Raw genomic sequence first — 20,589 nt, 5'->3', positions numbered from 1 at the left:
TAACCAGTGGCACCTGCGTTTAAAAGAAGTTAAAAGAAGCCATCATAATCTAAGAGTTATCGCCTGCTACCTTTTATAGTCATATTTTAAAGGAGAACCAAAGTGTTTGGCTTTCAGCTGGATCATGTGACCCTGAATCATCCCTTAGTTAAGCTGCCGAGGCTGCTGGGGGCTTCCCATGATGCACAGCGGTTTTTCTTCACTCTGCGTTTATACACCACTCTGCATTTAATCATTAGTTGTTATTAATCTGATTCTCTTCCACAGTGCGTCTTTCGTCCCGTCTCCCTCCCTTCACCCCCAACCGGTCGTGGCAGATGGCTGCCCCTCTTTGAGCCTGGTTCTGCCAGGAGCATCTTCAGAGTTTTTTCTTCCCACTGTCGCCAAGTCCTTGCTCATAGGGCATCTTCTATTATTGTCGGGTCTTTATCTTATAATATAAAGTGCCTGCTGCTGTTGTGATTTAGTGCTATATAAATACAATTAAATTTGTAATATCTACGATATTTTCTTTTGCACGGTGAGAAGGCTTCAAGACATCCTGTTTATATACGTCAGAAATGGAAGCACTAAGGCAGCCATGGGACCAGGCCTTTGGTTTAAATTTCCAAACTACTGCACAACAAAAAAGAAAATATTCCTGATTATGCCAAACATTCTCATAAAGCACACACACGGAGGTACGAGGAATAGTAAACAATGACCTTTAACACTTCTGCATTTGCACATTTAGTCCTAACAACATTCATGAATGATTTCCATCCTCCTGCCATATTAGAACACAAGTGTTACCAGCAAAGTGTCACAATTATAACAAAGGATCTGTGTGTGTTTGTGCGTGTGAGTTCTCACCATATAGAAGTAGGAGAGGCAGCATCCGATGGCCCAAAAAACTGATCCAGTCTTCACAGACTTCACCTGCGGTGTACACCAGAGAGCATTAACCACACACACACACACACGTAAATCAGAGCCTTCCATTAACTAAGCTGTGCTGCTCGCTGTTTCTTTCCTCGATGATTTTGCTCTACTGCTGCTTGCCCAACATGATAGTCTGAATTATTCATCATGTTTGCCTCTTTAATGACCCACACACAAAGCAGACCACCGTGTCCTACAGATCTTTACCTTGCCCACAGCAGGACACAGCAGCTGCTAACGAGGGCCTAACGAGGCTAACGAGCCCTGACTTAACGAAGGCTCAGGTGGGAGCTGTTGCAATTGGCTGCACGGATGATGGAGCCGAACCAATGAGATGTGGTGGATGGAGGAAGAGCAGATACTGAATGAAAGTTGAGGACAAGTGAACAAGTGGGGAAACAAGATGATAAAGGAGAATGAGGAGCATTCACTGGAGACTATTAAGCTATTCTGTATTTCACTTAGAGCAGATCTACTAAGCCCTCAAAAGCCTGTATGTGTACTTAAGTATGTGTGTGATTTATTCATGGTGCAATTATTTCAGACTTGCCTGAATCCAGGAAACAGAAATCAGTTCTTGTTCTAGTATTCCCCATCTTTCCATTCCACCACTTAACAGTGACTTCAGGGCTCTTTAACAGGGATAAAGGGGTCCTCTGAATCTCAATGGTATGCTTGAAATGTCATGGTGATGGTCTTTAGTAAGAATAACATTAGCCCATTTGCCCATGTGGACAAATCGCTGAGGACCAGTGTGAGGAATAATCTGTAGAAGCAGAAAGATGCTTAAGCCCTTCTCATCCTGGGACAGATAACACTGCTGGCTTCATCAGTCTGATAAAGCGATGGCATTGTCACCCACACACGGGTCACATGTCGGTGCCTCAGGGCTTCATTCAGACGTTGCTACAACATTTACAAAACCAGTTCTAATGCATTGAATGCGTTTAGTTTTCTGTTAACTCACACATTGAATTCTTAAATAGCGACCCTGAGTGACAGCTCCCCTGTCCGAAGTCAACACACTGCCATTGGCAATTTAACAACTCCACAAGTCACTGTGGATGAATCCTGCTGCTGCATCACACTGCAGGGGTTTAATAAACTTTAAGTAGCTTGACCTGCCTCTGCCAATAAATAACTTTTATTGACCAACATTGGTGGTGAAAAGCTGAAAAATGAGATCCTCAGACTTTGTCCTGTTTAACATGTCTGTTTTTTTCATGAGCAGCTTTGAGGCTTCCTCTTACTTGGCGTGAGATAAAATCCTGGCAGCGTGAGACTGAAAGCAACCATCTCAGGCCAAAATGTTAACACTTGGCAAGCTCATTTGCTTTTTTCCTATTTTCATTGTTATTTAAGGCTTTCTCCAAAACAATCGTGTCTTTCAGTGAGCTGAGCGAGTCGCAGAAACCCAAGAGAGACGTCCAGGTTTATCTTGCATGCATTTTTAGACTTGTGAGTTTTGAAAGTGATACCATACGTCCATCAGCAGGTGTTGCAACTTGGCAGCCACTGAGATGTTTGAGCAACTATTAAAGTCTAAATGGATGGGCATGGTCACTGAGAAATAAAAACTATATTTACAGAGTCCCCAGAGGAACATAAAAAAAAAGCCCCAAAATAAGGTTTGAAACATGCACAGTTTCAAAGTATTACCGCTTCATTTTCAGATAACTCCATAGCGGCTAAAGAGGTGGAAAGTCTCCACTGAAAGAAAAGCACTTGTTCTATCAATGAGTGAAGGACCTTCAGTGTAAAAGTACACTGGAACCTGTCTATTAAAAGGGAAACAAGCTAAAAGCACATGACTTCTTGACGTTACCTGGGTGACTGTGTTTGCAGTCTGTTAACCTACATCCACACCAAGCAGACACAGGGCAGCGTTTTTGTGCACCAAATGTTCCCTTGTGTTCACCAGCTAGCTGTTTGTTGGTATAAGGCAGTTAGCATTAGGTTTATCAGAGCTTTATGAAGTGAAAGGTGAAAAAAAAAAACCCGATATCTTTCCTCTCAGGCTGAATGACCCTGCTGGGCCTTTGAATCTCTGTGTCACCTCTCAACCTTACTGTTCCAGCCCATCAACAGCTGCTCCGCACTTGGAAAAACCATGCCATTCACAGCTGTTGTTGGGAGGGCAAAAAAAACGAGGCTTATGATGTTCTTGCGCACATGCCAGAGAAAATATGGTGAACACAGTAACCAGTGTGAATGAGATGAGTGCAGTAACATAGAAACAACATAGAAATGGTTGTCACTCAGCCAGCAGCAATAACAGCTCGAAAACTGGCCCATCTCTTAGTCACCTGCTCCTAGCAACCAGTAGCAACCAACGGATCAGATTTATCACAGAGCAAATACAGCCCCTGCTATGGCATATTTTAATGAGGCATGAATAAAATGGACTTCAGTCAGATCATGAGGCTAGGTCAGTGCTGTGCTGGCTGTTAATTAGTAATCTGGGCAGCAGTACCTCACGTCCTTTGGTTCACTGTTAATCTAAGAATAGTGATTAATGCAGCTTTAAATAAAAGACATGAGTTGTGCTTCAAAGCCTCACACTCTAATTATTCCCTGTATGAGTGATAAGACTATGGCAAGGCTGAAGAAGTATTCAGGCATACCCAGAGGTAGTAGGTGAACTGCAGGGCGAAGATGGCGATCCCTTCATTGTCAAAGGATCCAGCCACGGAGCGGGAGATGTAGCCAGGAACGATGGCAATGAAGCAGGCTGCCAGCAGTCCTGCCCCCTGGTTCCACAGCTCCCTCGTGAGCAGAAAGGTGGAGATGGAGGTCAGGCCGCTGAACACCGGGGCCAGGAACACGCAGACGTCCCGTATGTGGACAGTGATGTGCAGCAGGTTGAGCACATAATGGATCAGGCCTGCTGTGACCATTAGGCCTGGGTACACCTAGAAGGAAGAGGGTTCAAATTTATTCAGAATATCATAAATCTTTATTTCCATTTCACTCAATGTGTTAAAGCCTTATCTAAAAAAAACAGCAATATTTATTAAATAATTCATTCAAGCAATGTGGGTGTGCACATAACTCCTCCTGGGACATACAGTGTATAGATTTCATTAATTAATGGGTGCACTGGAACCCTCCGCCTCCCCCTCTCGCCCAGCTGTGATTGTATCGCCTTCTAAAGATCTCACAAGGAAACGACTGCCCAGCCCTAACGCATTGTTTCTACAGACTGCGCACGGACACACACACACACACACACACACACCTATAATTGTATAGCTTCAGTAGAACATTTTCTCTTCCCAGTGTCACATTATGCAAAAACACATTCAAGCTGTTATTTTCTCTGATAATGTGAACGCACTGAAGTGCACTCTGGGGAACAGATTAGCCCATAACCCATACAGAGAGATCACACGCAAGTTATAAATATAGAGAAGAGGAGGAGTCAGGCGCTCAGAGATGAGCTGTAATGTAATGACGAGTTAAAAGTGACTCGAGCCAGTCTGTCCTTTAGCAGTTATGAAGACAGATCCACTCTGTGTCGTACAAGCTCTTACCTCCCCGCTTCCCCTCGGAGCCGTTTAGCCATCCAGCAACGCTTTAGTTTGTGTGTGTGTGTGTGTGTGTGTGTGTGTGTGTGTGTGTGTGTGTGTGTGTGTGTGTGCGTGCGTGCGTGCGCGCGCGCGCGCGCGCGCTGTTTAAAGTGAGCTGATGATGGAAGATTCATCATGATAAGGTGACTCTTGAGAAATAAGGACAAAGAAAGAGGTGCAGTACAGGCAGAAAGTGCACACAGTGCCTCATAACCTTGAGTCAGGCATCTCTGACTCGCACCACGCACACAAACACACACATGCACAGAAGACACAAAATACTTACCGTGCCCCCAACTATCCTACCCAGAGGATACCAGGCTCTTTCATCAAACCAGTTGAGAAACTCATAGAAGCCATTTGTGGTGAGGTGGTGAGTCGACCTGTAGTTGAACCTGAAACAATCAACCAGAGACAAGATAGTTAGACACAGTCCAGGACCTACGAGAGACAGCAACCGAACAGCTGCTTCTTATAAAAAGCTTTTCTACTCTGCTCAAGTACTTAAAGCTCTTTATACAACATGCGGCATTCACACAAGCACTTTTTTGGACATTTAAGTGCCTTTAACGTTCACACTCTGATGAACGAATTGGAGAGCAAGTTGGATTTCATCATTTCGCCCAAAAGTATTTGACTGGAACAACCAGGGTTTAAACCACCAACCTTATAAATATAACATTTATTTATTGTAAATGCAATTTTAAAAAAACGTAATGAATTGATTTAGAGTTGAACTACCATTTAACTACCAAGTCCAAGTGGGGAGTAAACAAATCAACCTACTGACCATCAGCTAGCAAGAATAAGAATGAATACAGACAAAACTACAATTATTGATTCTGCTTATATGTCTAAGGGGGTGAAAGTTTTATGAACTTTAAATATGAATACTGTGTAAAAATAGAAATGCTGCCAACATGACTTTAATGACATTGTTTTACAGGGAAACTGCTGAGCTTGGAAGAATGATTTTGATAACCTGGATGCCTCTCAGTTTCTATCCCTTGCATTTTAACATAACTACCTCCCACTCACTCTCCATGTCATTTTACAATACAAAGCACCTCTTTATCTTTGCCAATTTCTAAACATTTCTCATTATTCCTGACATGAGGTTCAGTTCCAGTCACGACTAGCAGATCACATAATCATCATTACCTTTGAAGCTCTTTGCAACGACTGACAAGATAAACAAGCACAGCACGGCTTCCCGTTAGTCTCCTAAATATATAAACCCTCCCCTGCAGGTCCACGTAGCACTCACTGTGGATGACACTCGCCAGGGGTTCAGTTCAGTCACCTCTGGTTTCATATGACTCCCAATCTGCGTTGATTGGTTTATTTGTAATGATGTAAACAAGTAATTGACCACAGCCAAGAGACACCAGTCTAGACATGTATTCTCAGTACACACGTGTGGACACGTCCAACCCCTGTGACATGTTTTTTTTTTTTTCTGGGGTATCTAAAAAGAAATATAGCAATCTATAAATGGGACCTGTGTTTCTGTTTCATCAGGGAGTTAAATGTTTTATGAGCCACTGGCTTAAAGTATTTACACTGTGCATGTCCTCACTGCGTCTCTGAAAATATCTTCCATGTTTTTGTAAAGCAAATGGAGACCACAACTTTAACCTGAACATGTTTCCAAACCTTATGCAAGTGATTTAAAAACATCATTCGCCACAAGGCAGGTGAAGGCTTAAGGTAAGTAGAGGCTTGGAGAGTGGGCGATATTTAATGCACAGAGTGGATTATTTTTTTTAAATCTACTAAAGAAAAACCTACATTGTTCCTTAGAGGGCACAACTTAGATGTAGGGTTCAGTCTTTTCCTACCATTTCTCAGCATTTCAGGTCTGAGAACGTCCCGACTTGCTCCTACTGCCCAAAACTTTGCAGTATGCTATAACAGACGTCTATGTGTAGGAAAAACTGGCCTTTATTTCAGCATTTAAACAGAGCCAGAACTCAAGAAGTGAGGTCAACAGCTTATTCAGTAATTTTAGCAAAAGTATGGTTGTGTGGCAAAATGCAATGGTCTTTTTCTTCGCCTTTGTGCCATCTCTTCATCAACTTTCTTGATATTCAGCTAGGCAGCTTTTGCGCAGTCTTGCTAACAGGCAGATGCTTTTTTCATTTCCACAAGCAACAGTAGCTGTAGTTCTGTATTCGACCTATTAACAGTGTGTTGCTGAGAAACCATCGGCACAGGACATCATTACATGGAGCTGAGCACTGCATTTTTATCAAAGTCAGGTCAGATCCGTGCCTAGTTTTCCTGCAAACTGCCGGGTGTGACCGTATTTGTATCGGTCCCCAATGGTTTGGCTGCACCGTTAACACTCGTATGCAAAACCAATTACTGCTAATTGAAAGGGTTGTTGGGTAAACTGGCAGAAACTTGCCTCATCCACACCTTCACATACTACTGTGATCTCAGCTGACACCCGTAACAGATGCACAGCTTCATTGCAGTTTTTTCCCTCTCCACTCATGCTCATTTGCTAACATTTTCACTTTTACCTTCTTTTTCTTCCCCAGCCTTCTGCCTGCCTGTTGTTTACAGACAGTGAGCCCGGTCTATAATTAGATGGTTCAGGTAGACAGAGTGCTGCTATTGTACAAATCCTGCACGCAGCTCTTAGTTTCCAAGCTGAGACTACTCAGCAGTTAGTCTGCTTGTCCCCTGAGCCTCTCCAAAGTATTAGAGTGCTCAATACAAACTGTCCCTCCACGAAAAACAGAACTTGATGGCGGGATTGCAGCATATGGCTTGCTCAGCCCCCTTAGGAATGAGTTCTAGATTGAGGGTACGTGCGCAGGTTTTTATGCTCACTCTTGCAGGCTGATTGGAGAGAAGAAAAAAAGCAATGAGAGAAAAGGAGCCTGTACATACAACAGAAGTCATCCATCGTGTGTCTGCTGCCCTGGTTCCTCCCTGGTCTGAGAAAATTCCTCTAACTTTCCTCTTACCATTACAGTCTGGGAAAGCCAGCAGTATCCTAAAGCTTTTCAGACAGCCAGTGGATGGGCTAAACACTCACCTCCCACACTCAACACTCTGGATGATGGGCTCTCAAAACCATTTCCAGCCAGGATGTCAGATGAAGCAGAATTCTGTCTCACCCGTGGGATATGGGCTCATTAAAACACAGAAAAACTTTTTTTTTCACTCCCCAGAAAAGGCACACTAGCCTTTCTAAATTCAGTCAAGGACATGAAACTAACTCCAGCTACTGTACCAAACAAAAGCTGGTGAATGAGTACCTTCTTTATTTTTGAAATCTTTCTATGCTAAAACTCCAGCTTGGTCCCATCCTATTCCAAATAATAACACCAACTAAAACTGGTATCAGAGACTTAAGAGCTCAACACAGATAAGAAAATCTGATCCCAGCCACACAGCACTACAGGCAGTGTGGGCTCTTGAACCCCAGAAGTTCACACTAAATGAGTCAACGGGGACTTTTAAAGTTCTACGGGGAAATGTGTTTTTACACAATTGGGTTTTTTTCCCTGTATATCAAGGTTTTACATATTCAGAGTGTCATTCAGTAAATTATAGAGTGAGTTGTTGGGACTTCAATTTCTTGCTCCATGGCACTGATCAAGGTTTGCACCTTCAAAACTTAAACACTTCAGGGCTCTAAATTAAAGCAAGCAACCACACCGCAGTCTTAAAGGTCAGCCAAGCTGTTTGCATTTATGGGAACTAGACAACATTCTCAATTTTGAACAGGAGTGTAAAAGTAAAGGGGCGATAGGATGATCGAGTGAGCAGCATAAACCCAGCAGTAATTGATTGAGTTTTCTCATTTCCACATATTTCTTCTGTTTTCTTTTATCACCTGAGGTTTTGGGATGTCTGAACAGGCTGATCCTTGCTTAAAACATGCCTCCGTAAAATCTGTACTTCACAAAGTGAACCACAATACTGCAGATAAAGTCCTACTTATGTCAGGCCCTTCCCCATGCCTGGAAGATAAAGTAAAAAAGCAAATCTAAGATATATGACAGCACTATTGGCTGACCAAACTCTGCACATTATTCACTCTTTGCTAATAGCTTTGGGGTGGGGTATACAGAGAATATATTCAGATGCCCATTTGTTCAAATCCACTGACAAAAACCAATGAGCTGTTTACTTCGCTGTTTTTCCACTTAAAGATATTACTCAAGTGGTATATGTATGAGAGATCCAGTACAACATCGAGCCTCAAATCCAGCACTACGCTTCCATTAGCAGCAGCCTTCTGGGTTAAATACGAACATCTCTTTTCCAGAGTAGAACAAACACTAATCACTCTCAGCCATTCATCATCAGATAATTAAGAGTTGGCTAGAAAAATTATAGTCTGTAAATAATTCAGAGCCAGCAGAAAGCTTTACTGCACTGAGATAAATCTACTTTACCACAGACAACATGTGGTCTCGCTCGGCCCCCGGGGAGCAAAAACTCAAGCAATGAATGAAAAACTATCGTTGGGACAGATTACCATGACAACACCTTCTGCAGGTCGTCTGGAAATTGCAGCAAAACGCTGTCTGCTTGTAATTTCACAGGAGTACCAAATGCATGGTCTGTACATGTATCCATTTATTAGTACAGTATCTTAGAGTCTCCATTTGGACATTTTCTTGTCTTTTATAGGGATCCACTGATTGTGAGAGACCTGCCACTCAGTGCTCTGAAACAGTATCGTGGTGGTAGAAGTAAAACTTCCAGGAAGAAATGCCTTTTAAATCCTGCGAAGGGCACTCAGGTCTGATCTGAGAGATGGCTAATAGCTTGTGTTGTAGGCCGCCACCACCTGCTCAACGATCACCTCTGTTCATGTTCACAGTGGACACAAATGGCGTCTAACTGAACATGCACTTCTTGGGAAATTCACCCCCCGTCACTCTCTCAGGACCAACTCCAAGCTGAAAACTCCACGAGGGGTTCAATACCCGTTTTGAGAACTTAAGCAGCCTCTTAGATGAGAGGTGAGATGTAATCAGAAACAAAATAAGTAAGTCCAGCTCTCTTCATCTGAAGCACATGAGACTGACATGACAGATCATCTCCGGTGTGCTCATTGGCGAATGACTTCTGTTTGACAAGCTATTCAAAACAGGCCTTCATAAACCAGTGAGTGATGTCACAGCAGCTACTTCCAAGAGTGGATGCTGATCATTTTTAGCTTCCTTTTCTTTTTGTTCTTGTTTATTTCTCCTTCTGTCGCAGGGAAACGAAGCTCTTCAAGCCTACATTTTTCAGAATATAGGCAGCACAAATGTGATGTGACAATAGATAAATATTGGCACCGACATCAGTAAATGTCATTTCACTGTCAATATAACAGTATCGGTCAGAGCTGATTTCTGCAGCTGAATCAGAGCCATCATTTTAGGGCAGAGTGAAGTCAAATATAGAACTCTGCTTTATTATCTCAAAGAACAAGGCCTTTCTCCTCGTTGTGTGCGCTGAAAATTGGCCTGCTGCATCTTTAAACGCGGCAGGCAGCCAAAGTGCAGCCAAAGCGAGGGCAGCGTCCCCTTCTAATGACCCACGCCGCGAGGTTTTCCAAGGACAGGCGGCGCAGCGGCAGCCTCCACAGGCTGATCCTGCTTCCCGCTGCTTTCAGATGGTGTGTGGGGGAGCTCGACACAGGAGGACTGAAAAACACACAGCTCTGAGGAGATGACAGGAAGTGACATCAAAGAGATGAATGCGCAGCTGTACACTTCAATCTCACACACACACACACAGCAGATGATATACACACATAATAAAAAAAGGCATGCATGCAAAAATATTTACACAAAAAGGTCCCAGAAGGAATAGTGTTGTGGTGTTGACATGCCAAGTTAAGAGTGAAGGATCTGTACAAGGTGCATGAAGGAAACAAAGGCACCAATGTGTGTGTCCTCCATAAAAACATACAATAAACACTCCAAATACTGCATGCTGCCTTGTGTTGCTCTGAACTTGTTATAGTTCAGTTAAACCTTGTTTTGTTTTAACCAACAGCAAAGCAGCACTTAAAAGAGCAGCCTTGTTGTCATGTAAGCCAGCCTGAGTCTAGTTTTCCCGTTGTTTCACTGCTTCTGAATCAACTCGTTTTCAGCAGATGTGACCTGAGTATGTGTTTAAAATTAAGGTTCTGGTGGGACACTCAGCGAATGACACTTTCCAAACCATCTCTGGTTTCTCCAACCTGCACACTTCAGTCCCAGAAAAATGTTCAAATCGGCCAAACTAAAGCAAATCCATTTGAGAGCGACAGCAGTACACCCCAAAATCTTATATGTATTCCCAAACCCTCGAGATTTAAATTGACAACAGAAATGAAATGGCTTCTGAAGTGCTGTCATGCATAAAATGCTCGCGGTACAGAGAGGCAGGCAGAGAGGTTTCTCCAGAAGTAACACAGCAGTTTCTACTGGGACTCTCTAATCCTTCACTTTGACTCTGCTTTAATCCAAATAAAGACACCATGCTTTCCTCTTTCCACCAAGTCTTAAAAATCAGCTTACTACACAGAGCAGGAAGTGACTGGTCTAGTTAGAGACGGGGAAATTTACTGAAAAACAACTTCTAAAGTTCAAAACACAGGAAATGAGTATTCATGTCTGTAACTGCAATCGTTCAAATGATTCCATATTACAGTGACTGATGTTATTACAGTGTTACGGCTCCAAGACCATCATGTGTGCGTTGCAGGAGTTGTTTGGCTGCACACTCAAGAGATGACCGGAGATTCAGAACACCTGGCGAGTGTTCTGCCAGGTTATTTAAGACCCCGTCTCTTTAAGCCTTCACAGTGACGGTGTTTGTGCCATGCCAGCATCACTATTTGGGTAGTCTTAGTTTGATTCATTTTGCACCCAGATCATGTCTTGTACGGCTGCCAGCAGATCCACACAGCACGTTACTGATGTAACGGGTTGGAATTTTCTCCATGACCCAGGTCAGATTGACTCCTTTTTGTTTTCAAATATTTATCTATTGCTATTACACGCTGGGGTGTCTTACAGCATGACTATTATGTCATTTCTTCCTCGTCTTCTTCTCTTTTACTGGCAGTTGGCAACCCATTTAATTGTAGCAGGTAGTTGTACTGCCCTCTAGTATAGGAGAATGTAATTGTTCTGCCCGTTATTCACACCAGTCGCTTAGAGTACTAGTCAGGTGGCACCAGATAATCTTCCACGGCACACCTGAGTGGTTGGGGAACACTGAGCTATGCCAACTTTTGTGTACAGCCTGTATGAAACACTTGACCTACACTAGTCTGCTAATGTTACTCTAACTGCTGGTAGAGTCGACTCATGCTGTAAAGTAAAGTGCGATTTCATTTTCCACTTTTTCCCAAAAACATATTTTAAAAGATTCGAGATATTTTTCCTTGAAAACTTGTTAATAATAAATCCACCCTCAAAACTCTTTAGACTAACAGGGAGACAGTGAAGTGTCACAGTAAATGCACTGGATTTGACATAAAAAGCTTTAAAGCCCACAACAGCAGGTGATTTGCTAAACTAACAATGACTAAGTTAACAGACTGTTGCAGTCACTGCTCACACAACACGTGCAGGAATGCAAAAGAACCACCAACAGCAGCTTCAGCAGTCAATGAAAACTGAGTAATACCCATCACCAGGTTATCTGCACAGAGCTTCATATCAACCCAAAATATTGACACTTTTCCAAGAGCAAGTCTGGACTCCTGCAAGTTAACTACCAGAACGTGGACACAGGTTGTGAGAATGATCCCTGAAAGGGAGAGGCAGCCACAGTTTCAAAAAAGCTGAAGTGGAGGCTCAGGTCAGAAGGGCAGCGGGAGAAACCATATCAAGCTCCGTACCGTGCTGATGGGTACTCGGCACATGCACTGACATGAGTGGGCAGAGGGTCAGAGGCCCCTGCAGTAAAAAGTATAAGAGCGCATTCTCTCCACCTATCAAGCCCGTGCTTGTGTTTGTGTATGAGGTCAGACTTCTGTGAATGCTTGATGAGATGGGCGCAGCCAACATGAAAGAAATGGAGCTCTGTTCCCTTGCCTCTCCTTATGTTCATAAACTGCAAACAATCCTTTAAATCACTCATCCTCACCAAACTCCACTGGCCCCATTTTAAGTAAAACCTAATTTCACAGTCCATGAAGACAAGACAGAGGTGTGTGTGTGTGTGTGTGTGTGTGTGTGTGTGTGTGTGTTGGGGGTTTCTTATTCTCTTTTTAAACTGTTGCATTGTTCTGAGTCTTGGCTGAGAAGTGATCTACCAGGGGAGAGGGAGAGGAGGAGAAGATGAGCAGAAACAGGAAACAGGAGGATGGGACATTAGTTCAAATGAATGTAGAGAGGAGCAGGAGGAGTGCGGAGGAAAGATCAGAGCCAGGCAAGAGGGGACGACGAGGATAGAGGGTAGGAGTATGAACAGACTAACTTTTTTTTTTCCCATCAAATTTTAAATATGCTCCAAATGAACAGTTGATAATTCATTCATTACTGATTAATGTGGCAATTATTTTTTCATTTATTTTTGTGAGGAAAATAACAAAAAGAGGCCATCAAGATTACCCACAGCTCAGCATTATAATGAATGTAAATTAATGACCAAAAATGCTGGTAATTAGTTTTCTATTAGCCAAGTCATTCATCAGCACGTTTAAGCCTTAAGAGAGTTTGCATCGTGCAACAGTATTCCAGCCCCTGGAAAAACAGACTTTGAGGCGTTACACTGGCAGGGAGGGATTTATGGTCCCACATGTGCCTGTCCACATACACGATTCCAGTCAGAAGTGAGAGAGGGGTTTTCACCCACCCCAGATGCACTCCAGTGGAGTCCTTCATGATCCTGAATGATGCATGAAAAGCACAGACAGAGGTGGACACTTCACTTCAGCTCTTTGCATGTTAGAACTTCACTCTCTTCTGCGGCTGGCTAACAGACCAAAAACGGCACAAGCAAGGAATGGCCCACACACCAGTTGTAGTACATACTTTGTACACTGCCTCCATCTGACAACAGATCTCACTGCAGGCAGACGGGCAGTTCCTGGAGTGGACAGCGAACGCCACTTCTGCTCAGAATAAACCCCATATTACAGAGGCTTCCACTTTAAGTGGCCTGTGTGTGTGAGTGAAAGCGAAAGAGACATAGGTCCCCTGTTAAAGTTAGCAATCACTGTGTGAGAGGGTGTGTGTGTAGTGTGTGCATATATGCATGTTTGTCAGAGAGGGTGGGAATGGATGTTTGTGTCTGTGTGTGCCTGTATGTCTGTGTCTATATGTCAGGTTGGGTATCAGACGCCACCTCTCTGGGGACACCTCAGGCCCTCCAAGGTTTGGAGGCCTATCTCCACCCACCACCACTTCCCCTGCCGGTGGCGGACTCCCTCAGGTGTCGGTGTGTTGGTGGTTCTTTGTGTCTGGGGGTGGGCGTCCGGGTACACACCGGCTCACTCCTTGGCGGCCGCTTGTCGGGGCCTGGGGCCTGGGGCTCGCTCGGGCCCCTTTGGAGGTGGGGTGCCCCCAGCCTCTCGGCCTGGGGCTCGGTCACTCAGGCACAGCTGGGGGCCGGCGGAGCTCACGGGCGCGTCACTGCAACTCCCCCTGACTTCTGCTCCGCGGCTGCTGGGCGAGCCCTCATCTGGGACTCTCCTCAGCTCTTACTGGAACAGTGGCGCGGCTGCCCCTCTGTTGGTCTTCCATGGTCTCTTGTGTTCTGGGGGCCTCTGGATGTCTGGAGTTTTGATCTCCTCCATACCCGCTTCACACCCTGGAGGACGGGGCTGTGGCCCCCCCACACTCCCTAGCAGATCATTACATGGAGAAACCTTTGGAATGCAAGCATGCTGATCCACACAGGTATGCACACATGGGTATTCACAGACGCGGACTAAAGCTTTCTTGGCTGCTGCCTCAAAGCACACTGTGCGCTGTCTATCTTGCGTGCTGCACAATATCGTTTATTATTTAGTAAATATTGATATCTATGACTAGCTAGTTTATTGTGATGGTGCTTTGTTTTCTCTATTATTATGTTGCTCTTTGTTGTTTGCTGTCTCCTCTGTTTGTTTTTTTTGTTTGTTTGTTTTTTTCTCCATACAGGTGACCCAGGAGTTCTTTTTTTTTTTTCTTCTCTCTTCCCCCCCCTTCTCACCGTCTCTTCTCCCCTTTGGTTTTCTTTCTTTCTCTCCCCCTCTTTCTCTCATTCATTCCCCCTGTCCTATTTATTAAAAAAAAAGAGTGTCTGCAGCTGGTTCTCTCTCTCTTGTACACAGTGTAAGCGCGTACCAACATCAGTGATCAGTAAAGGTTAGCCAGACTAAAAAAAACAAAAACAAAAAAAAAAAAAAAAAAAAAAAAAACAGCATTTTTGAACTTCTTAGGATCTGTTAAACCTCTGCAAAAAACTCTTTAGGCACAACAAAGCATACCAAACTAACTGAAATAAGCAGGTTGAGAGAGACTTCACCTTTTTGTTTATAAAGACAAAAAACAAAAACCATCATTTAAAGTAAAGTTTAAGTTAAGCTAATAAAGGTGGACTTGAGCAGAAACGCATATGGTGCTTGACTCTTTATTTCAACGGTTGTACATGGGAGGAACTAATTTTATACCATCACTGTAGTGAACCACTGGATATCCATGTTGCACAGGAAGAACAGCCGCCATCCTGATAAAACTGATAATTGTCCTTTATTGTCTCCTTTAATGTGTTTTGTGATGCCTGGCAGCAGCGCACTCTGATTGGGTGTTTGGTCCAAAACAATGTTCAGGTGGGTGGTTACACCCTCAGAGTTTCTGAGTACTGGAAGAAAATCAGTGCTACCAGCTTCACCCATCACCAGTTTCAATAAACCAGTGTGTGCTGAAAGAAACACTGGAAAGCTGAAAACACATAGAGCTCTACCAGTCTGTGTGGATAGTACAGTATGGACTTTTGATTTTCACCTTTTCTTCTGAATCCACCTGTAATGTGGACTACAATAACTAAAAGCCCCTCCAAAAACAAAACAAAACCCACTAGCAAGTAAGAAAACTGGGAAACTGAAGAAAAAAAAAAAAGGATCATTGATCTCTTAATGTTTGGTTGGTTGAGCAGGCATGGAGTGTGGAAGTCAGAGGCTAAGAGGAAAAACAAATATGGTGGTTTGAACGCCAAGAGAGGAGAGGGACCTTGCACAAAAGCATAATCAGATAATAATAATAAATTTTATTTATGAGCGCCTTTCAAGTCACCCAAGGACACTTTACAATAGGATAAAACACTTAGTAAAACAATGGCAGAATAAGAACAATAAAACAAAAGCACAAGATAACATTAACAAACAGTGGAGTCACAGTGAATATGCAGATTTGAACAGATGAGTTTTGAGTTGGGATTTAAACTGGGGGAGAGAACCAGTGTTTCTTATTTCTGGGAGCAGAGCAGCTGAAAGCTCTGCTTCCCACGGTGGTGAGGCGGAAGGAAGCAAGCTGGATGGAAGAAGAAGATCGAAGTGAACGGGCAGAACAAGTGGTGGTTAACAGATCAGAAAGGTAAGGAGGAGCGAGGTTATGAATGGCCTTGAAGGTGAGCAGAAGAAGTTTGAATATTATCGGGAATTTCACAGGGAGCCAGTGAAGTTCCTGAAGAACAGGGGTGATGTGCTGGTAGGAGGGGGTTCTGGTGATAATGCAAGCAGCAGAGTTCTGGACCAGTTGAAGCTTATGGAGGGATATTTGGGGGAGACCATGCAGAAGAGAATTGCAGTAGTCAATAAGGGAGGTAACAAGACTGTGGACAAAAATGGACGTAGACTGGGTGGAAAGAGAAGGAAGCAATCTGTTAATGTTACGTAGATGGAAGTAGGCAGAACGGGTGAGATTACTGATGTGAGATTTATAGGAAAGTGAACTGTCTAGGATGACACCAAGGCTCTTAACCCGAGGAGAAGGGAAAACTGTGGAGTTATCGATGGTGAGTGAGAAATGGTTTGCCTTCAAAAGGTTGGATTTGGTGCCAATAAGGAGGATCTCGGTTTTATCCTCATTGAGATCACATCTCATCAGGTTCCTGAAAATCCTATATTATGGTAAGCAGTGGACAAGCAAGAAGACACAATGAGGATATGAGAATAACTCCACCTGAGCATTATTGGCCAATTAAAAAAACAAAAACCACCACAAAAGGTCAGCACAGGTACGAATCAGAGATTACCAAAATCACCCACAACTTTTCCCTTAATTTAAATAAATCAAGTAAATGAAATGAAACAAATTCCAAACTAAAGCAACCAGTGACCCGATGCTGAGCATGCAGCGAGGATGCTGCAGACAAGATAAGAAATCATCAGAGTGCAAATTACCGTAGGAAATGGTGACCCTCATTCATTGTCTAAATCACCTTCAACAGGCGTGGGGAGGCGGCAGCTGGGGCCGGAGATGGCTCTTTATCATATGGCCAGAAACAGAAGCAAATTCGATGCATGATATTTTACCCCCGGGCCAGCTCTAATAAAAACTTGCTTTAGTAATCAGCCAGGAAAGTACGATCATCGGTTATCTGATAGCTCGAGCCAAATACTACAGCTTCAAGCTGAGGAGGTGCTTTAGGGCTACAGCCACACTAATGAGTTTTCATAATAATAACAATAATAATAGCTTATTTTCAAGGCTAACAGCAGAAATCAAGAGCCCATAGCTCACCAAATTTTTCCACCACTGGAAGCACATTAGCTTGTGGCCACCTGAGGCTGGGTTTATGAATCCTCCTGGTGTCAAAACAATGATCTTTCACATGTAAGGCAAATACATTGACCCCTAAACCAGAGAGACATTGTGTATGCTGATGCAACTGCATTTATTTCAAAACTGCATATATCATGAGAATTGGCACCGTTACTGAGGCCTTCAAACAGACTCGAGCCAATCGCGTGAGACGAGACGTTGTGCTTTTTGTTTTATTGTGAATCCCACACCATGGCCTCTTATTCTATTATGCTGCTTTTTTCTCCTCCTTTCTTCTTTTTGTTTGTGATGTTTATTTACTTATTTGTAAAAATAAATAAATAAATAAAATAAAATTACATGTACGATGTCATAAATTTAATATAAATATCTGGGGGTATCCGAGAATACACAGCAAACAAATGTGTTAGGGCTACAAGCTGTGCTAAGGATGGAGGATGTTGCCAGCACTAATTATGAAGCAGTGACGGAAGAAATCACCGACTCCACAGACAGATGGGGGTCTCCACCTGTTTCAGTAATTGGTAGAATCAAAGCTACTTTAACTTGTTGAAACAGCCTCTGCCACCTACAACAGATTTGTTCTTGGAAATCATGAAACTGTGTGGGAGTCATATGAAAAATATTTTAAAAAGTCAGCCTTTTGTCTCTGTTATACTTGCCTTTTGTCTTTTGACTTGGCACTCATGGAATCATGTGGGAAAATTAAATTTTCTAATGTCTTCATACCCACACAGAGTGGGGAAAAATGAAAAAGCAGAGTGGCAATTCTTGTACACAAGCCAAATATATCCTTTGTGAAACTTTGTGTTAACGCTGCTCTGGAATTGTCCAAGTGCCATGAAGGAGATTTTTGGGAAAGCTGCTCACCAGGTTTCATTTTTAAGAGATGACGTTTTAGCCTGTATATGCATTAATATCATTTCTGGAAGTGGAGACGAGGCGCACATGTCTGCTCACTGACTCTGTTATCACTCTTTACATGAACCCATTCTTGGTAGATGGCTACCACTGGTTTATTCATCTTTGCTAACTAATTACAGGTGTTTTACCTCATCACTGGTATTTCCTGTCTAATAGCATTTACTAAACTATGCCATCAAACTTGTGCTTCCTGTACATGTAAATGGCTAAGTCAAAAGTGTTTTCAGCCATTCTTATGTTCAGATACTATATATAATAATGAAAATATATTTGAATGCCGAAACCCCTCAACACTAGCAGAGAGGCAGAGTTTGTTACTGCAGGTTAACTTTAGCTGCAACCGTTTTAATTTAAATGACTTGTGTTATTGCCACTGTGTTCATATTCTCCATTTTGTGACTGAAATCAAGCACACACACACACACACACACACACACACACACAAAAAAAATCTGACTCAGAAAAGCCATTTGAGTCAGTAGCCTATTTCATGGTCTAATTCTCTGCACTTGGAGTCCATTTCAGAAAGTGATGAGAGAAAAAAGAAAGCTTTTTAAAAAGGACTGCGATCACTGTTCCCTTCATCTCATCATGTAGTCCGATTCCTTACATCAATCTCTACTGATCGTCTGCGTCACAGCTGTCACTTCCTGGAGAAAAGCACAAAATCTAGTTGAATGTGGATCTTCCACCTTATTTAAGAGACGTCGGTCTGCATCCGTCCAGTAAACCAGAGGAGCTGCACTATGAACACGCTCAGGATATTGTTTGCACTTAACCAATTGTTAGCATTACGATACGCGGTCACAGGTGGTTATTAGATAAGTAGGTAATCCAGGGTTTCCAAATTTACCCACAAGTGCATTTCCATGAAGTTTGTGTTACACTACATAACCGTCCCAGAACAAATGAGAGCATGCAGAAAGCTCTGGAGATTATCTAGTAGCCCCAGCTAGATTATTTATCCAGATATTATCCATTAACAAAACTTTTTTTTTTTAATATATTTATCATTTTTGGAGATTCTGAAAACTAAAAATCTAAAAGCAAGAAAACAACAAATGTTAAAACATATTTCAACCAGGAAGTTGGCTTACTTTCAACTTTTACGCTGCGTAAGGATTCAGAAAGGCTGTTTTAGGAACACTTGGATATCGCTATGCTAGGGCTTAAACGAGGGCATTTCCTGCAGCCAACCAGGAAAAAGCCAGAAATAAAGCTGCTCATAATGATCTTGATCTTTTGATGCTCATCAGGGAAAGAAAGTCTTTAGATGTCCTCTTAAAAACTACATGATCTTATTGTCTGCACACCTTGCTTCAGAGGATATTACTGTTACTATTTTCCAGAGAAATGATTGATGACTTGATCAGTAGACAGTGATTGAATATACCATGAAGTTCCCTCACTCAGCCACTAATCCTGCTTCCTAGTCCGAGTTTAGGGTCACGAACGAGTGATGACAAAGCAGCTTCCTTTAACTTGGACTGCAATTGTCAGTTTTTGCCCTTTAAAAATAAGCTACAAGTCACAGCTCTGACGTGCATAAGAAGATTAAATAAAAAAATAATCCCCAGTTCATTCATTTAGCATTTCACAGCCACCGGTTCAACCTGGTCTAAAAATTCTTAAAACAGAACAGCAATGAAACAAATGCTCAACACATCTTCAACATAGGCCTCCTCTACAACACAACCTACAGATACATCATGATGCAGTTACTTTCAGGTTTAAATGGGTCATTCTTTCAGTCTCATTAATTGGTCTTTTCTATTTTTCCTTTATCTTCATCATTATGAATCATGTGCAAAATCAGGCTATTGTTAATGTATGATTTGGGGTGGAGGACGATTCATCACCAGTTCACTTTAATTATTATGTGTTCATCTTTAACTCGTATGACATGAAAGAAAACAGCCGGGATAACTAATGCATCGTCGGTAACACCGATGAAAACAAAGGAGGACTTGCTGTACACCGAAGAGTGGATTAGTAAAACTGACCGCTCTCTCAGTACTACCATTATCACTTAAATACAAACAGTCTAAAAGCTAAAATAAATAAATAAAAGCTTAATCCAGCGCTTTATAAATGTTGCAGCGTTTTCACCAGTGGATTACAGCCTGGCAGCCTGCCCAGTTTAAATTAACACCTCCCCATGTCCAACCATCAGGAGACTGATTCTGATTCAAAATTACATTTAAGCTACAGCTATTTAGTTAGCTAACGTACCTTATTGACCAAGCTTTTTGTTTTTTTAATCAAAAAGAAAGAACCACTTATGTACACTGATTACAGTGAGCGTCGATCTCTCAACGCCAGGCAGAAAAATGAAGCTAAAGGTTATTCAGGGTCCTTTGCCACCGTTTTGTCAAATAAACACAGAGGTTTCAACGAAACTGGTCTGTGAGCATAAATCCAGTGGGAGTTTTTCATGTGAGGGAAAA

At 42.6% G+C, this 20,589-nt stretch overlaps 1 protein-coding gene across 1 annotated transcript in view; it reads right to left on the bottom strand.

The window, feature by feature from the left end:
- Positions 1-20,589, bottom strand: part of LOC113032769 (dolichyl-diphosphooligosaccharide--protein glycosyltransferase subunit STT3B-like) — a 78,559-nt gene that overhangs the window by 29,106 nt on the left and 28,864 nt on the right. Inside the window, exons 2-4 of the mRNA XM_026185860.1 lie at positions 4,777-4,885; positions 3,546-3,833; positions 853-918 (exon numbers count right to left, since the gene is read on the bottom strand). Coding sequence (XP_026041645.1) covers positions 853-918; positions 3,546-3,833; positions 4,777-4,885 — 463 coding nt within the window. The remainder of the gene's footprint in view (positions 1-852; positions 919-3,545; positions 3,834-4,776; positions 4,886-20,589) is intronic.

This window comes from Astatotilapia calliptera, chromosome 11 (assembly GCF_900246225.1).
Source record: "Astatotilapia calliptera chromosome 11, fAstCal1.2, whole genome shotgun sequence".
Taxonomy (NCBI): Eukaryota; Metazoa; Chordata; class Actinopteri; order Cichliformes; family Cichlidae; genus Astatotilapia; species Astatotilapia calliptera.
Note: the sequence above shows the minus strand (reverse complement) of the source record. Positions and strands in the feature narration are given on the sequence as shown.